General features: G+C 40.2%; 1 protein-coding gene across 1 annotated transcript in view; it reads right to left on the bottom strand.

Annotated features, from left to right (window-relative positions):
- OXCT1 (3-oxoacid CoA-transferase 1) overlaps nt 1-12242 on the bottom strand; it is a 68922-nt gene that overhangs the window by 34666 nt on the left and 22014 nt on the right. The window contains exons 4-7 of the mRNA XM_007426730.4: nt 10272-10407; nt 8573-8722; nt 8058-8164; nt 4679-4739 (exon numbers count right to left, since the gene is read on the bottom strand). Coding sequence (XP_007426792.1) covers nt 4679-4739; nt 8058-8164; nt 8573-8722; nt 10272-10407 — 454 coding nt within the window. The remainder of the gene's footprint in view (nt 1-4678; nt 4740-8057; nt 8165-8572; nt 8723-10271; nt 10408-12242) is intronic.

Genomic DNA, 12242 nt, shown 5'->3' with positions numbered 1-12242 from the left:
TTATGTGCATACGGATGGCTGCCTTGTCTGAATACCAAGCTTCCAAGAATTCTCTTGCATTTTGGATTTAGCTTGGTCTAAGATGCTGACAGTTTCCCAGTTGAAGTCTGTCCATGTGTTGTGAGATTAAGGAGTCTTCATCATGTCTTCTGACTGCTAGTTGGTGTTCATGGATATACTCTGCAAGCCTTCTGCCTGTCTGTCCTACATAGTGGTTGTTACAGTCCTTATACTGTATGTTGTAGATGACTCCTATTTTTTCTTCTTGGGTACTGGGTCTTTTGGTTTGCTTAAGATGTTTTGGAGGGCTTTAGTTGGTTTGTGTGCTACAGAGATGCCATGTGGTTGTAATAGTCTGCTGGTAGTTTCTGAAACGTTTCTGATATATGGCAGTGTTATCCTTTTCAAAGCGTGTGTTGGTTGTGTTATAGTAGGTTGAGTGGTCAGGCACTTTTTGATAAAGTTGCATGGATATCCATTTTGTTGGAAGATGTTATATAGGTGGTCTGTTTCCTTTTTCTACTGTTCTGGGTTGCTGCAATGCGTTAGTGCTCGTTTGAATAATGTTCTTACACAGCTCCTCTTGTGGGAGGTTGGGTAATGGAGTATTTGATTAGTGTGGGTTGTCTTCTGACACTTGGGTTTCTAATTTGCTGTTGTTTCCTCTGCTGGTGAGGATATCCAGGAAGAGTAGCGTGTTGTTGTTTTCTTCCTCTCTGGTGAATTTTATTCCTTTGATGAAGTTGTTGAGCATCTTCAAGGCACATAGAGATAAACAACATCTACACACTATTCAAAAGAGACAATAGAAAGGAAAACAAAAGACCAGAACATCTCCTCACCAGCAATCATCACACAGATAAGCAGAGATTAATACCAAGATTACCACCAGACATACAAGCAGTAAACAATACCTTAATCAAGGAACTACCAGAGGAAAAAATAGAACAGAACAAAACCCCCACCCCACCAACACTGGCAGGGCATGCCACAATATATAAGCAGAGAGCAAACCTCATCCCATTCTAACACTGAAGATGTTACCTAGCCGGGTAATGAAACGTTTGCAAGAAAACAACCAAGCTCAGAGAACCCCAAGGACTCCACAAAAATATGAAAATGGTCCTAGCTTTTCTCCAGGTCTATGTGCTCTGCAGTTACTTATTTTGATACAATCTGCCCTATCTGAGCTTTTACATTCTTTACTATTAGTACTGTTGTTGTCGTCATCATCATCATCGCTATTTATACACAGTCTACCAGATAGTTCTGACTGGGTTTAGTACTTTTGACTTTTGGACTTTTGCCAGGGATCTAGGATAGCTAAATATATTGCTGCAATGTATGCATTGTTCAATTTTGTAACTGTTAGGTTGAAATTCTATCCATTCCTATTGTGTCCAAGTGCTTTTGGTAGGGCACCAAGCATGCCAACCACTATTGGCACCAGTACTATTTTCTTTTTCCACATTCATTCAATCTCTGTTTGAAGATCTTTATATTTCCCTACTTTTCTAGTTCTTTCTCAGTGGCCCTTCTATTTCCAGTGACTGCAGTGTCAATTATCCATACCTGCTTCTTCATAAGTACAGTCCCGTTTGGCTTACTATGAGTTAAATGTTTATCAGTTTGTATCTGGAAATCCCACAGGTTCTTAACCTCTTTGTTCTCAACCACTTTTTCAGTAAATACTTTTTCAGTATTGTGATTCCACCAATTCTTTGCTGCTGGTAAGTTATAATTCTTACTAAGATTCCAATGAATCAAAGTGGCTATTTTATTGTGTCTTTCCAGATACTCCGCCTGTAGCATCTTCCTACATCCATATAGTGGGTGTTCAATAGTCTCTGTCCCCTCCTCCTCCTCTTTAAAAAGGCCCTCTACAAAGTACCTGTCTCCACCATCATCATGGAAATGGGCCCTATAAACTTTCTTAGAAAACCAAAAAGATGGGCAGGGACAACCCAGTGCTTTGGGCAGGGACTACTGGGCCCAGGAAAATAACAAATGTAAGATAGGTTAACAGAGAGCATCCAGTGGAGGACAGGAGTCTAGAAGAGTGGCAGGAAGCAGAAACTCTGTCTTGTAACTGGTTATGCTCCCAAGATCTCCATTTCTTCGTATGGATAAGTTCTGCCTCCCCTCTGCAGCACCTTTTATAAGTGCCTGCAATGTGTCCTCAACATTTCAAATGTGTTGGCAACCCTTGTTTAAGTTTACAGTACTTGGAATAGTTGGATTCTCACTTTAACTTGGGAACTTAGAAGGATTTGATAGAGGTTTATCTGATCAAGCTTCAGTTGGCAATCTCTAGATTCATTGCTGTTTTTATCATTTTTGTCATACTGCATTGAATGCATGTTTTCTATCACTATTTAGAAAAAAAAATTGACAGTAGGCTGGAGACAATAGGATATACGCAGCAAACAGACACACAGAAAATACATCTAAATTGAGCAGGCATAACTTGATCCAGAAATCCAGCTGGGCTGACATATTGTATTACGCTAGATGGGCTGGCTAATATCATACAGACTAGTTGAATTTATGGGCTTCTTTTTAAGTTGGTTTGGGGATCTGAAAAATGTGCTTTCTATATATTTGTTTAGGAAATAGATTCCTATCATTCTAGCTTGCAAGGTAATCCTGGAACTAAGGAAAACTAAGATTGCATAAACTATATTTTATAAACATAAGCCTTTTTCAGAATCTTCATATTCTCAGTAAAACAATGTAAATACGAACATTTAGGGGAGAAGAGGAAATAGTTCAGTGCTGCCCCACACTGTAATGAGATCCATTGTACCTGAGAGAGCAGAATAATAATGGAACAGGACAGCTGTTGCTAAGCAACCTGGGATACATTGCAGGATTTTTAATTACATTTACTTAATTAGTTATGGGTGAATGAGCATTTCTACACACCATGTAGAGCCCCCACCCTATTTCTTCTTCCACTAATCAACATTCATCTTGAATCTCTCAAAAATTAAAGAAAAGACAGTCCTTTGTTATTCTAGCTTCTTCCACCAACAAGAAAAAAATCAATTTGCAAAGAACATAATAAAAGTAGGTAAGGGGAAGAAAAGCAGAATGGTGTGTGAAAAGGATGGAGGGAGTAGAGGCAGATATGAGGACTGAAATATAGAGTGTATGAAGATTCCTGCTGTAAGTCTTCTTCAATCTGGTCTAGGTGCATTGGGTTTCAAATCCTGTAAGATCAACACATCTGAAGGCACCAGCTTGGTAAAAGCTGTCCTTAGTACTGTTTTTATTAAATGTTACATTTCTCCATGATCAAAGGCAGGAAGTCCTTCCCACTGCAGGTAGTTTAGGAATCATCTATGGTTGAAATATCAACGGACAAAGCAAAAAGAGCAGGCTATCTATGTTCCACAGTCTCACTTCATAAGTGGCCCTCTGCTACTGAATTTAATGGATGACAAGCTTTATAAGCACAATATAATTTTTTTAATTTTATTTATTTATTAAATTTTTTGACCGCCCATCTCCCCCCAATGGGGGAACTCTGGGCGATTCACAACAAACATTAAAACATAAAATATATAAATACATAAAACCTTAATTAAAAATAATAGCCGTAGTATTATTCTTCCTCCAATTCTCCTCTTCTGACTGCATAGTTTTTAGTATATATTGTTATTACTTTTTATTATTCCTTATTTCCTGATGCTGTGCAAACATACTGAGAGCTTTTTGCACCAAAGTCAAATTCCTTGTATGTCTCATACTTGGCCAATAAAGCTATTCTATTCTATTCTATTCTATTCTATTCTATTCTATTCTATTCTATTCTATTCTATTCTATTCGACCTGGTCCCCCCAAATTAAGTTTTTCTTAAGACTGGCTTTACAACATGATAAATCTCTTTGATGGAAGCACATAGCCCATTTTGTTTAGGCTTGGAAGCTAAGCAGGTTTGAGTTTGGTTAGCATTTGCATGGGAGATCCCGAGAGAATCCCAGGAGAAAACAACAGCCACCACCTAGATGTGCCTACTGTCATCAAGAGTCAAGCTCAACTTGAGAAAATCTTTCTTTTACTTACAACATTGTTTTAGCTGTGCTGTACTGTACACCATTTAGAGCTATTTCTACAGGGGCAACTAATAAATAAATGTATAAAGAAATAGTTAACATAAAGAGGATCTGTGCTCCTCCATTAGAGGATAGTAACTGAGGCTTTAAGTAAGGAGCAACCCTTTTCTTGGAAACAAGGATTCTGTTTTTTAGGATTAAATAATTGCCTGCGCTAATTCCATTTCTGCTGCACAGAGATACAATATCATCAATTCCCCATTCTCATCAGCTGCTTGGCTTTAATTATGTATATATGTCATATATCAACTCAGAAAGGCCTACGGGTCTTTCCATACATTTGCCCAACAAAGGAAGAGGACAGTGCACTCCCCATATTCATCTCTTCCCAATTTTACCTAAGGCTGTGTTTGTAAAACAGAGTTTGATTTAGATGTAACAACAAAAAAAGGGAAGAGAGGCCAACCATCTCTGAAGATACTTGATATGGAAGAAGATGCCCAGCTCCAAGCTACAGACACCACAATCTCATTTTCTTAAAAAGCTGCAGAAGAGAAAGGATGAATCGTATTTAGCATAGGACCCGCTGCTGGGGGTAGGAAGAACTTTTCTGTCTTACCTCAACCACTGTTGTTCTGGCAGCTTTACACATAGGCTGATTGAAATTTCTTGCAGTTTTCCTGTTTGAGAAGAAAGTGAGCAATATATGCTTAATAGAGGCTGCATTAATTATTTTCCATAATATCGAGAAACACACGGAGTCAACTGAACAAAATTCAGAGCATAATCAAATCTCAGAGTTGAAAGGGATTATTTAGGCCAGGGTTCCTCAACCTCAGCAGCTTTAAGACGGGTGGACTTCAACTCCCAGAATCCCCCAGAATTCCTCAGCCAGCCTTCGGGTCCAAGCTCTCACTCACTGCAGAAATCCCAGCCAAAGCAAACCCAGTAATTTGCTGTCTGGCTTCTGCTTGACCACATCCAGTAAAGGGAGTTCCCCCTCTCCTTAAGGCATTGGTTGTTTACATACAAATTGAATAGATATTTCCGCCTCAAAAACATCAACAGAATAGGCTTTAATGGAAAATGATGGCCAACCAAATGTTGCCCTAGTTTTCAGTCTCATCTTCAGTTCTCTTTTTTATCTTTTAATCACATTTATACAGCCTGCTTTTTCCCATTCCAGGAAGTAAACAGATAAAAAATTACATTTCCTGCTAGGAAGCCATGTTGTCTCTTCCGTCATTAAGTTGCCAGCTGCAACTCTCTCCCCTGTCATCTCTATGACCCAAGCCCCAAGCCGCCACTCCTCTCTTTCTGCTTCATACTGGAAGTCTCCCTTGGGACTGTCCCACTCTTCCAGGGGGGAGAATAAATGGAGTGCTTAGTGAATGGTCAACACAGAACAGAAAGTAAGACAAGGATGTGTGATACCCCTTTGACTATGTAACATATTTATGAACAAATGCATAAGAAATGTTCAGACCCTGTACTTGTAGCATAGAAGATGAGCGGGTGGTTAAGGTATTAGACTAATGAAGCTATTGAGATTCAACCATGGAAACTCATTGGGTAATTTTGGGTAAGCCTTTCTTTCTGAGCTGAGTTCTGGTGGGGACAGAATGGAAGGAGATCTTCGTGTAAGCCATACAGCTTTTGGAGAAAATATGAAACATAAATCTAACAAATAAGCAAATAATAAAAGATAGTAGCCAAGCCAGGACTACCTCTAATGATTTCTTAAGTTATAGCAACACAGATTTCCAATCAATATTAGAAGAGTCTTTTTGACAGCAGGAGTTTGACTAGAAAGGTCCTGAGCTCTCCCTCCCTGGAGATTCTCAGGTAGAGGCTGGAGAGAGTCAGCCGGAGATGCTCTAGTTCTGGATGGTTTGCATTAAATATGGATTAGTTTAGAGCAGTGCTGGCTGGTGAATTCTGGGAGTTGAAGTCCACGCATCTTAAAGTTGCTGAGGTTGAGGAACACTGGTTTAGAGGGACTACTATGCCTACAACATCCCTCCAACTCTGATTTACAATTCTATGGGCACTGATGGTGATAATCTCCCAGGCCATGGCAACTGTTCTGAATTATACCACTTGGGAAAAGTCCTGAAACTTTGGGTTTCAGGAAGAATAACAACATTTCCACCTGGAAGAAAAGATCATAGTTTTAAATTCTAATCTGCAGACTTAATTCTGCTCTCAGCCTACTTACTATCTTGACGTTATTTGAAAAAGTAAGGTTTTCATTACATCATCAGGAAAAACTGGTTCTCTGCTTCTATTTTTCTAACTTCCTAACCTGTCCTGGATAAGCACTATTATAATACTTGTTTTTTTTATCAGTGCTAGCACTGCATTCATATGGTTGTCAATTTTTCTGACAGCATGTCTCCAAGTGATGGTATATGCCTCAATAGAAAAGGCTTAATGTTAAATCAAGAATGCTACTTTCTGAATAGTGTCTAGAGCTTCTGCTTCTCATACAATGCCGAAAACAGTGGCCTTCTACTGCCCCCATGTGGTTATTTTTGTTTCACAGGTTTGTTCAATAGAACAAACAGAGCAAGGAGCAAAACCTGGAGACAAGCCCTTGCTGTTGAAGAGCAGCTGTAGATAGGCAGCACTGGCAACATAGAGATAGAAGGAATAAACTACTGGAATGAGACAGCCATTATCATAAATGGGGAATTTATTCCGACCTCCTGTCCTCATTAGCCTTGATGAACAAGAACTCAGTTTTGCTATTTCAGACTTTCTGCCTTCAGGGATCCCTTTCCACATCAACCTTCTTGAGAAGCAGCCCCACTGCACAGAGACAGAAGCCCTTGCGTTGCTTCAAAAGATTATGGGACATATCCTAGGACAGGAATGCACAATTTGCTTCAGACTGAAGGTCATACAGTGGAACCTCGGTTTACGAACTTAATTCGTTCTGTGACTCTGGCTGCAACCCGAATTGGTCACAACCCGAAGCAAATTTCCCCATAAGGTTCAATGTAATTACCGTTAATCCGTTCTGGCGTGGAGGACAGGGAGGCGGCTATTGCTTGGAGGGAGAGTCCCTCTCCCTACGACCACGTGTCAGGGGCGGAAAATGGCCGCGGACCATGTGTCAGGGGCGGAAAAATGGCCGCGGACCACGTGTCAGGGGCGGAAAAATGGCCACGGACCGTCTCATGGGAGGGAAAATGGCTGCGTATCCTGTTCGTACCCCGAGGCGGAGTTCGCAAACCAAAGCAATATTTTGCGGCTGGAGCTGGTCGTAACCCGAAAAGTTTGTTAACAGAAGCATTCGTAACCCGAGGTTCCACTGTACTTGGACTTTAAATGGCAGGCCAGTGAATGCACTCCAAAAATGGATGAGATTCACTCAGATGGAGAAATGAGCAGGCTAGGGTCTAAAGCAGTGTTTCTCAAACTTGGCAACTTTAAGATGTGTAGCTGGGGAATTCTGGGAGTTGAGGTCCACATGTCTTAAAGTTGTCAAGTTTGAGAAACACTGTTCTAAAATTAAATTTAAATATGATTACTCCCTCTGTATGGTAATATTCTTCTATCAAATGAACATTTTCCATTTGTATCAGCGTTTGGAACAGTGCTGGGGTCTACTCTTGAGGATCTTGGAGAACTGCTTGCAATTCTAGGGCTGTAGACTGTGCACTCAATACTAAAATATATTGCTGCTGGGTTTTGTTGTTGTTGTGTGTTTTTAAAAATTATGGCGGTGTTCTGTTTTGTTTAATTTTTACTGTCTTTTAACCTCTCACATTGTCCTAATGGGTGACTAAGAATCTTTTAAACAGCAAACTGAAACTCAAAATAAATTGTTTTGGCGGGACCAACTGGGCCTCTCCTGTTGCTCCATGTGATTGAAAGCTGCATCCAAACAGAAACCAAACAATTCCCCCTAAGCAGAAGAATCTCCATATTTCCCAGAAAACTCTTTGAAAGCAAGGTTAAAAAAATACGCTTGCTCTGTGGATATGCCATACCTGAAAATAATATTCCCAGCACGATCAGACTTCCATGCCTTTACCAGTGCAAAATCTCCAGTTATCGATTTCTCCATAATGTAGTGCCGACCATCAAATTCCCTCACCTTTACAAAAAGGGGGAGAACGTTTAAAAAGTTTTGAAAAGCCTTGCTCTCTTTAAAGCATCAGCTCACACTACAATTGAACGCGATCATCTTTTAGCAGAAATGCTATAGGGTGACAATGCCCCTGATGGTAATGAAAGCTGGAGACCATATGTGCAGGCTGGATAAAATCAGGAGCCATGATATCATCTGCACAGTGGCCTTATAATCTGCTTAATATACTCCAGTAAGTTAGGACTTGTTCAACTTTGTTCTACTGAACAGACCTCAAATCCTGCTAACTTAAAATGAAACCAATCATATTGTTGGCAAAGTGTGGCATGTCCTGAATCTGCCTTAAATTTCAAAAGTTCCAAAAAGGCCCTCCCTCTCCATCCCCAACATCATTCAAATCCACAGGTATTTTACCTCTCTTGGGTCACTGGCCAGGGCAACCGTGCCATCCTTGTTGTATTTGATTGGAGCCCCTCCTTCTTGCACTAATGTCCCATACCCGGTACTGGTGTAGAAAGCTGGGATGCCAGCCCCTCCCGCTCGGATCCGCTCAGCAAGAGTACCCTAGAAAGAACAAAATGCCATAATAGCTGGAACTCACAATAGCACATCCATTCTTTGACAAACATTGTGAAGGAACCTTTTCTACTCTTCTAGGTCCACCAAGATGGCTCCTGAATACTGCAAGAGGATTTGCGTAGAATACTCATTTCCCCTAGAGATGTGGAGCAAAGGTACCCAAGCTTTCTATCCTCTTAATGTTAGTTTATTATTATTCAATAATAACATACAGTCAATGATCAGCAGGGCCTCTTAATGTAATAACTGTCTCACTCGTGAAATACATGGCATGTACATTCCATCCTTTTCTCCTTACATTTGTTGTTGTTCAGTCGTTAAGTCATGTCCGACTCTTCGTGACCCCATGAACCATATCGCGCCAGGCCTTCCTGTCCTTCATTGCCTCCCTGAGTTTGCTCAGTTTCATGCTCATTGCTTCAGTGATGCTATCTAACCATCTCATCCTCTGCCGTCCTCTTCTCCTTTTGCCTTCAATCTTTCCCAGCATCAGGGTCTTTTCCAAAGAGTCCTCTCTTCGCATTAGGTGACCAAAATATCTGAGCTTGAGCTTCATTATCAATCCTTCCAATGAGCAGTCAGGGTTGATTTCCTTTAAGATTGACTGGTTTGACCTCCTAGCAGTCCAGGGGACTCCTTACATTACTGTTCCTCAAAAAAAACCAAAAACCTGTTTCCCCAATTATATTTATTATGGATTTTTCAGGCAATTATGGCTTCTTTGCAATGCTAATTCCAACACTTTTCAAACTTCTGGTGCTAGTTTTGCTTACAAGAATATTCCCAGAATTTGGAGACCTGGAGGGGAAGGGGGCCAGACCCTGTTTGCCTGTGGTTAATTCCTTTACTCAGTGTGGTTGGGGCCAAGAAAAGATTAACTTACAAAGAGTGGTAAGCATGAAATGAGCCACTTGTGTTCTTAACTCTGGTGTAGGAGGGAGGTTTGGCTGCCAGGCAAGCAGTCAATCTTTCTCAAAAAGCTACTTAAACGTGCATAAAGAATGGAGTATAGTTCAGTCAAGCATAACATTGCAGATAATTAATGGACTTTAAAAAATGTAACAGCCAATGCAATGCTAACGGCTTTAAATATGTGTATGTTTCTAACACCTCCTACTTCTCCCACTCTTACAGCTGGTATGTGAGTGTCTGGGTTTGGTTACTTGTATTTTAAAACTGCATTATACTCATTATAATGGGTCTGGTACTTCACAAATAAATCAGCCTCTAGGGTTGGTTTGGAAATCAGGCCAAAGACTGATCTAGCCCAGCCTCCTGATTCCCACAGTGGCGCAATTCATACACTCCCAAGATGTGTCATCTTCAAAATGCCAGAAATGAGGAAAGCTGCCTGGTCTTCATGGCTTGCAACAGTCTCTTAAAGACCATTCAATATACTAGTTACACAACAAACATGCAGCTCCTGATGTGGAAATCTTGCAACTGGAATTGAAATCAAAAAGCTGGTGCCATTAACTATACAGAGCCTGCCTTCAAAGAAGAGCCAATTAACCCTTTAAGGAAAGCATTTTACCTGTGGCGTAAGCTCAACTTCCAGTTCGCCACATAAATATTGCCGCTCAAACTCTGCATTTTCTCCAACATAGGATGACACCATACGCTTGATCTGCTTGGTTTGGAGCAGAAGTCCAAGCCCAAAGTTGTCTACTCTGCAGAGAAAACAGGGTTAGGGTTGAGAGCCAAGTGATGGAAAATTAGATTATGCCTAAAATACTGTGGCCAGAAGTTAAAAAACAAAATAAAGTATCATACTAAGCCACAGTTTAGTTTAACTACAGTCTGTTGAATAAACTACAATTGGCTGGCTTTGTATTCACAGTAAAAGCAGCCTTTTCAATGGTCTAGCAAAAAAATGTTACCTTTTCAGGAAAGGCCAGAGGTCACAGAAATTAAATGTCAATGGACAGGAACAGGAATTCCTGATTTTTAGAGTTTAGGGAAGTTTTGTTTTTTTACACTCTATATAAATATACAGAACTACATTTCAAGCCTTTCCCATCTCGAAATACAGGAAACCATGCCATCAGTTTTCAGCAACTATAGTCATAAGTAGCTCTGAGGTCTGTAAAAATGGGTTCGGTGGCTCAAGTTACCCACTCTATCTTAAACTACAAAGCATGGCTTATGATAGGGATTACAACGGATATGTGTTCTATGGACACATCGAAATAAACCACATTTACACACCATTCAAGAGACAATAAAAAAGCTAAGAAGGAAACAAAAAGACCAGAGCACATCCTGTCCAGCAGCCAACACCCAGATAAGCAGGGATCAATACCAGACAAACCCCAATCAAGGAACTACCAAGGAGAAACCCCACCAACACTGGCTAATGCATAACTTCTATTTTTGAAAAACAGAATTAAATCAAGGCTTTTTTAAAAAGAGAGGCAACACTAATCTCAGGTATAATAAATTGTTTTCATGAGCTCCTGGTTTGTTTCCAGATTCAAATCAAAAGCTATAACAACACTGTCTTGGGACCACAGTATCTGAAAGTGAGACTTTTCCCTGAAGATTCATTCATTCCATTCCCCAAGATATTTAAAATGGAACTGTCATCTTAAGATTTGTTGAAAACATAGCAATGGAAACAGACCAGTTTTCTCTGTTGAATCTTTCCTTTTTCATGGAGGGATTATCTTTAAAAAAAGGCTCATCCTTCTTGCTGCTAAAAACAGCTGCTGCTGTTTAAGTGTTCTTTTTTTGCTTTTAAAATTTTGATCTTATTTGCTTCAATTACACTTTCTCCTAAGAGCTCTCGATAAGGCGACTGGTATGTTGTATAAATAAGGAAACCAGGTGGCCACGCTAACCTCGTGCTGCCATTTTGAAGGTTCCCTTTGGCCAGAAAGCAGCCACATGACATTAGCCTATTTGTACATAGGAAACACATGCTTCCTATAATAGATATCAATTAGGTTTGCCTAGCTAATAAGATGTTATCACTTTTGTCATCCTCCTGTTGTAAATGAGTATGTTCTAAGTTTGTGTATATCTTAGAAATACTACCTTGAAAGAGTGATATGGATAAGAAAGTCTGATTTTGCCCTGGAATACACTGAAGATACCCTGTTATCTATTGTTGACCTGTTTATGTAACATTGAAGACTGGGGGCCTTCAAGAAGATGCAATGGGATGGGAGTGAAGCTCACTTTCCTGCCCCATTATTTCCATGTAGATTGTCGAAGCCAGCCTTCTGCATCCTAATGCCTTCCAGATGTCATGAATGTAATTACATGATCAGAAGTAAGACTGGGCTAAGCATTACCTACCACTGTATTTGTTTCTTGGTCACTCTGAATATTATGGTAATAAAAGGAGGAGAGGAAACAAAGTTATCAATTGTTGGCTGCTTTTTTCATATTCATCTATTATGCCCACCATGTGCCATTCCCATGCCTAGCAAATGAAATCTAATACAGTCTACCAACCAATGTTAAACTTCACTGTCACTCCTGTGAGACGTGCTGTCCCAAT

This window comes from Python bivittatus, unplaced genomic scaffold (genome assembly GCF_059951505.1).
Source record: "Python bivittatus isolate LINGU-HERP-01145 unplaced genomic scaffold, Pbiv_v1 ctg000570_np1212, whole genome shotgun sequence".
In the NCBI taxonomy this organism is placed as follows: Eukaryota; Metazoa; Chordata; class Lepidosauria; order Squamata; family Pythonidae; genus Python; species Python bivittatus.
The sequence above is the reverse complement of the archived record's forward strand: the minus strand, read 5'-3'. Positions and strand labels throughout refer to the sequence as shown.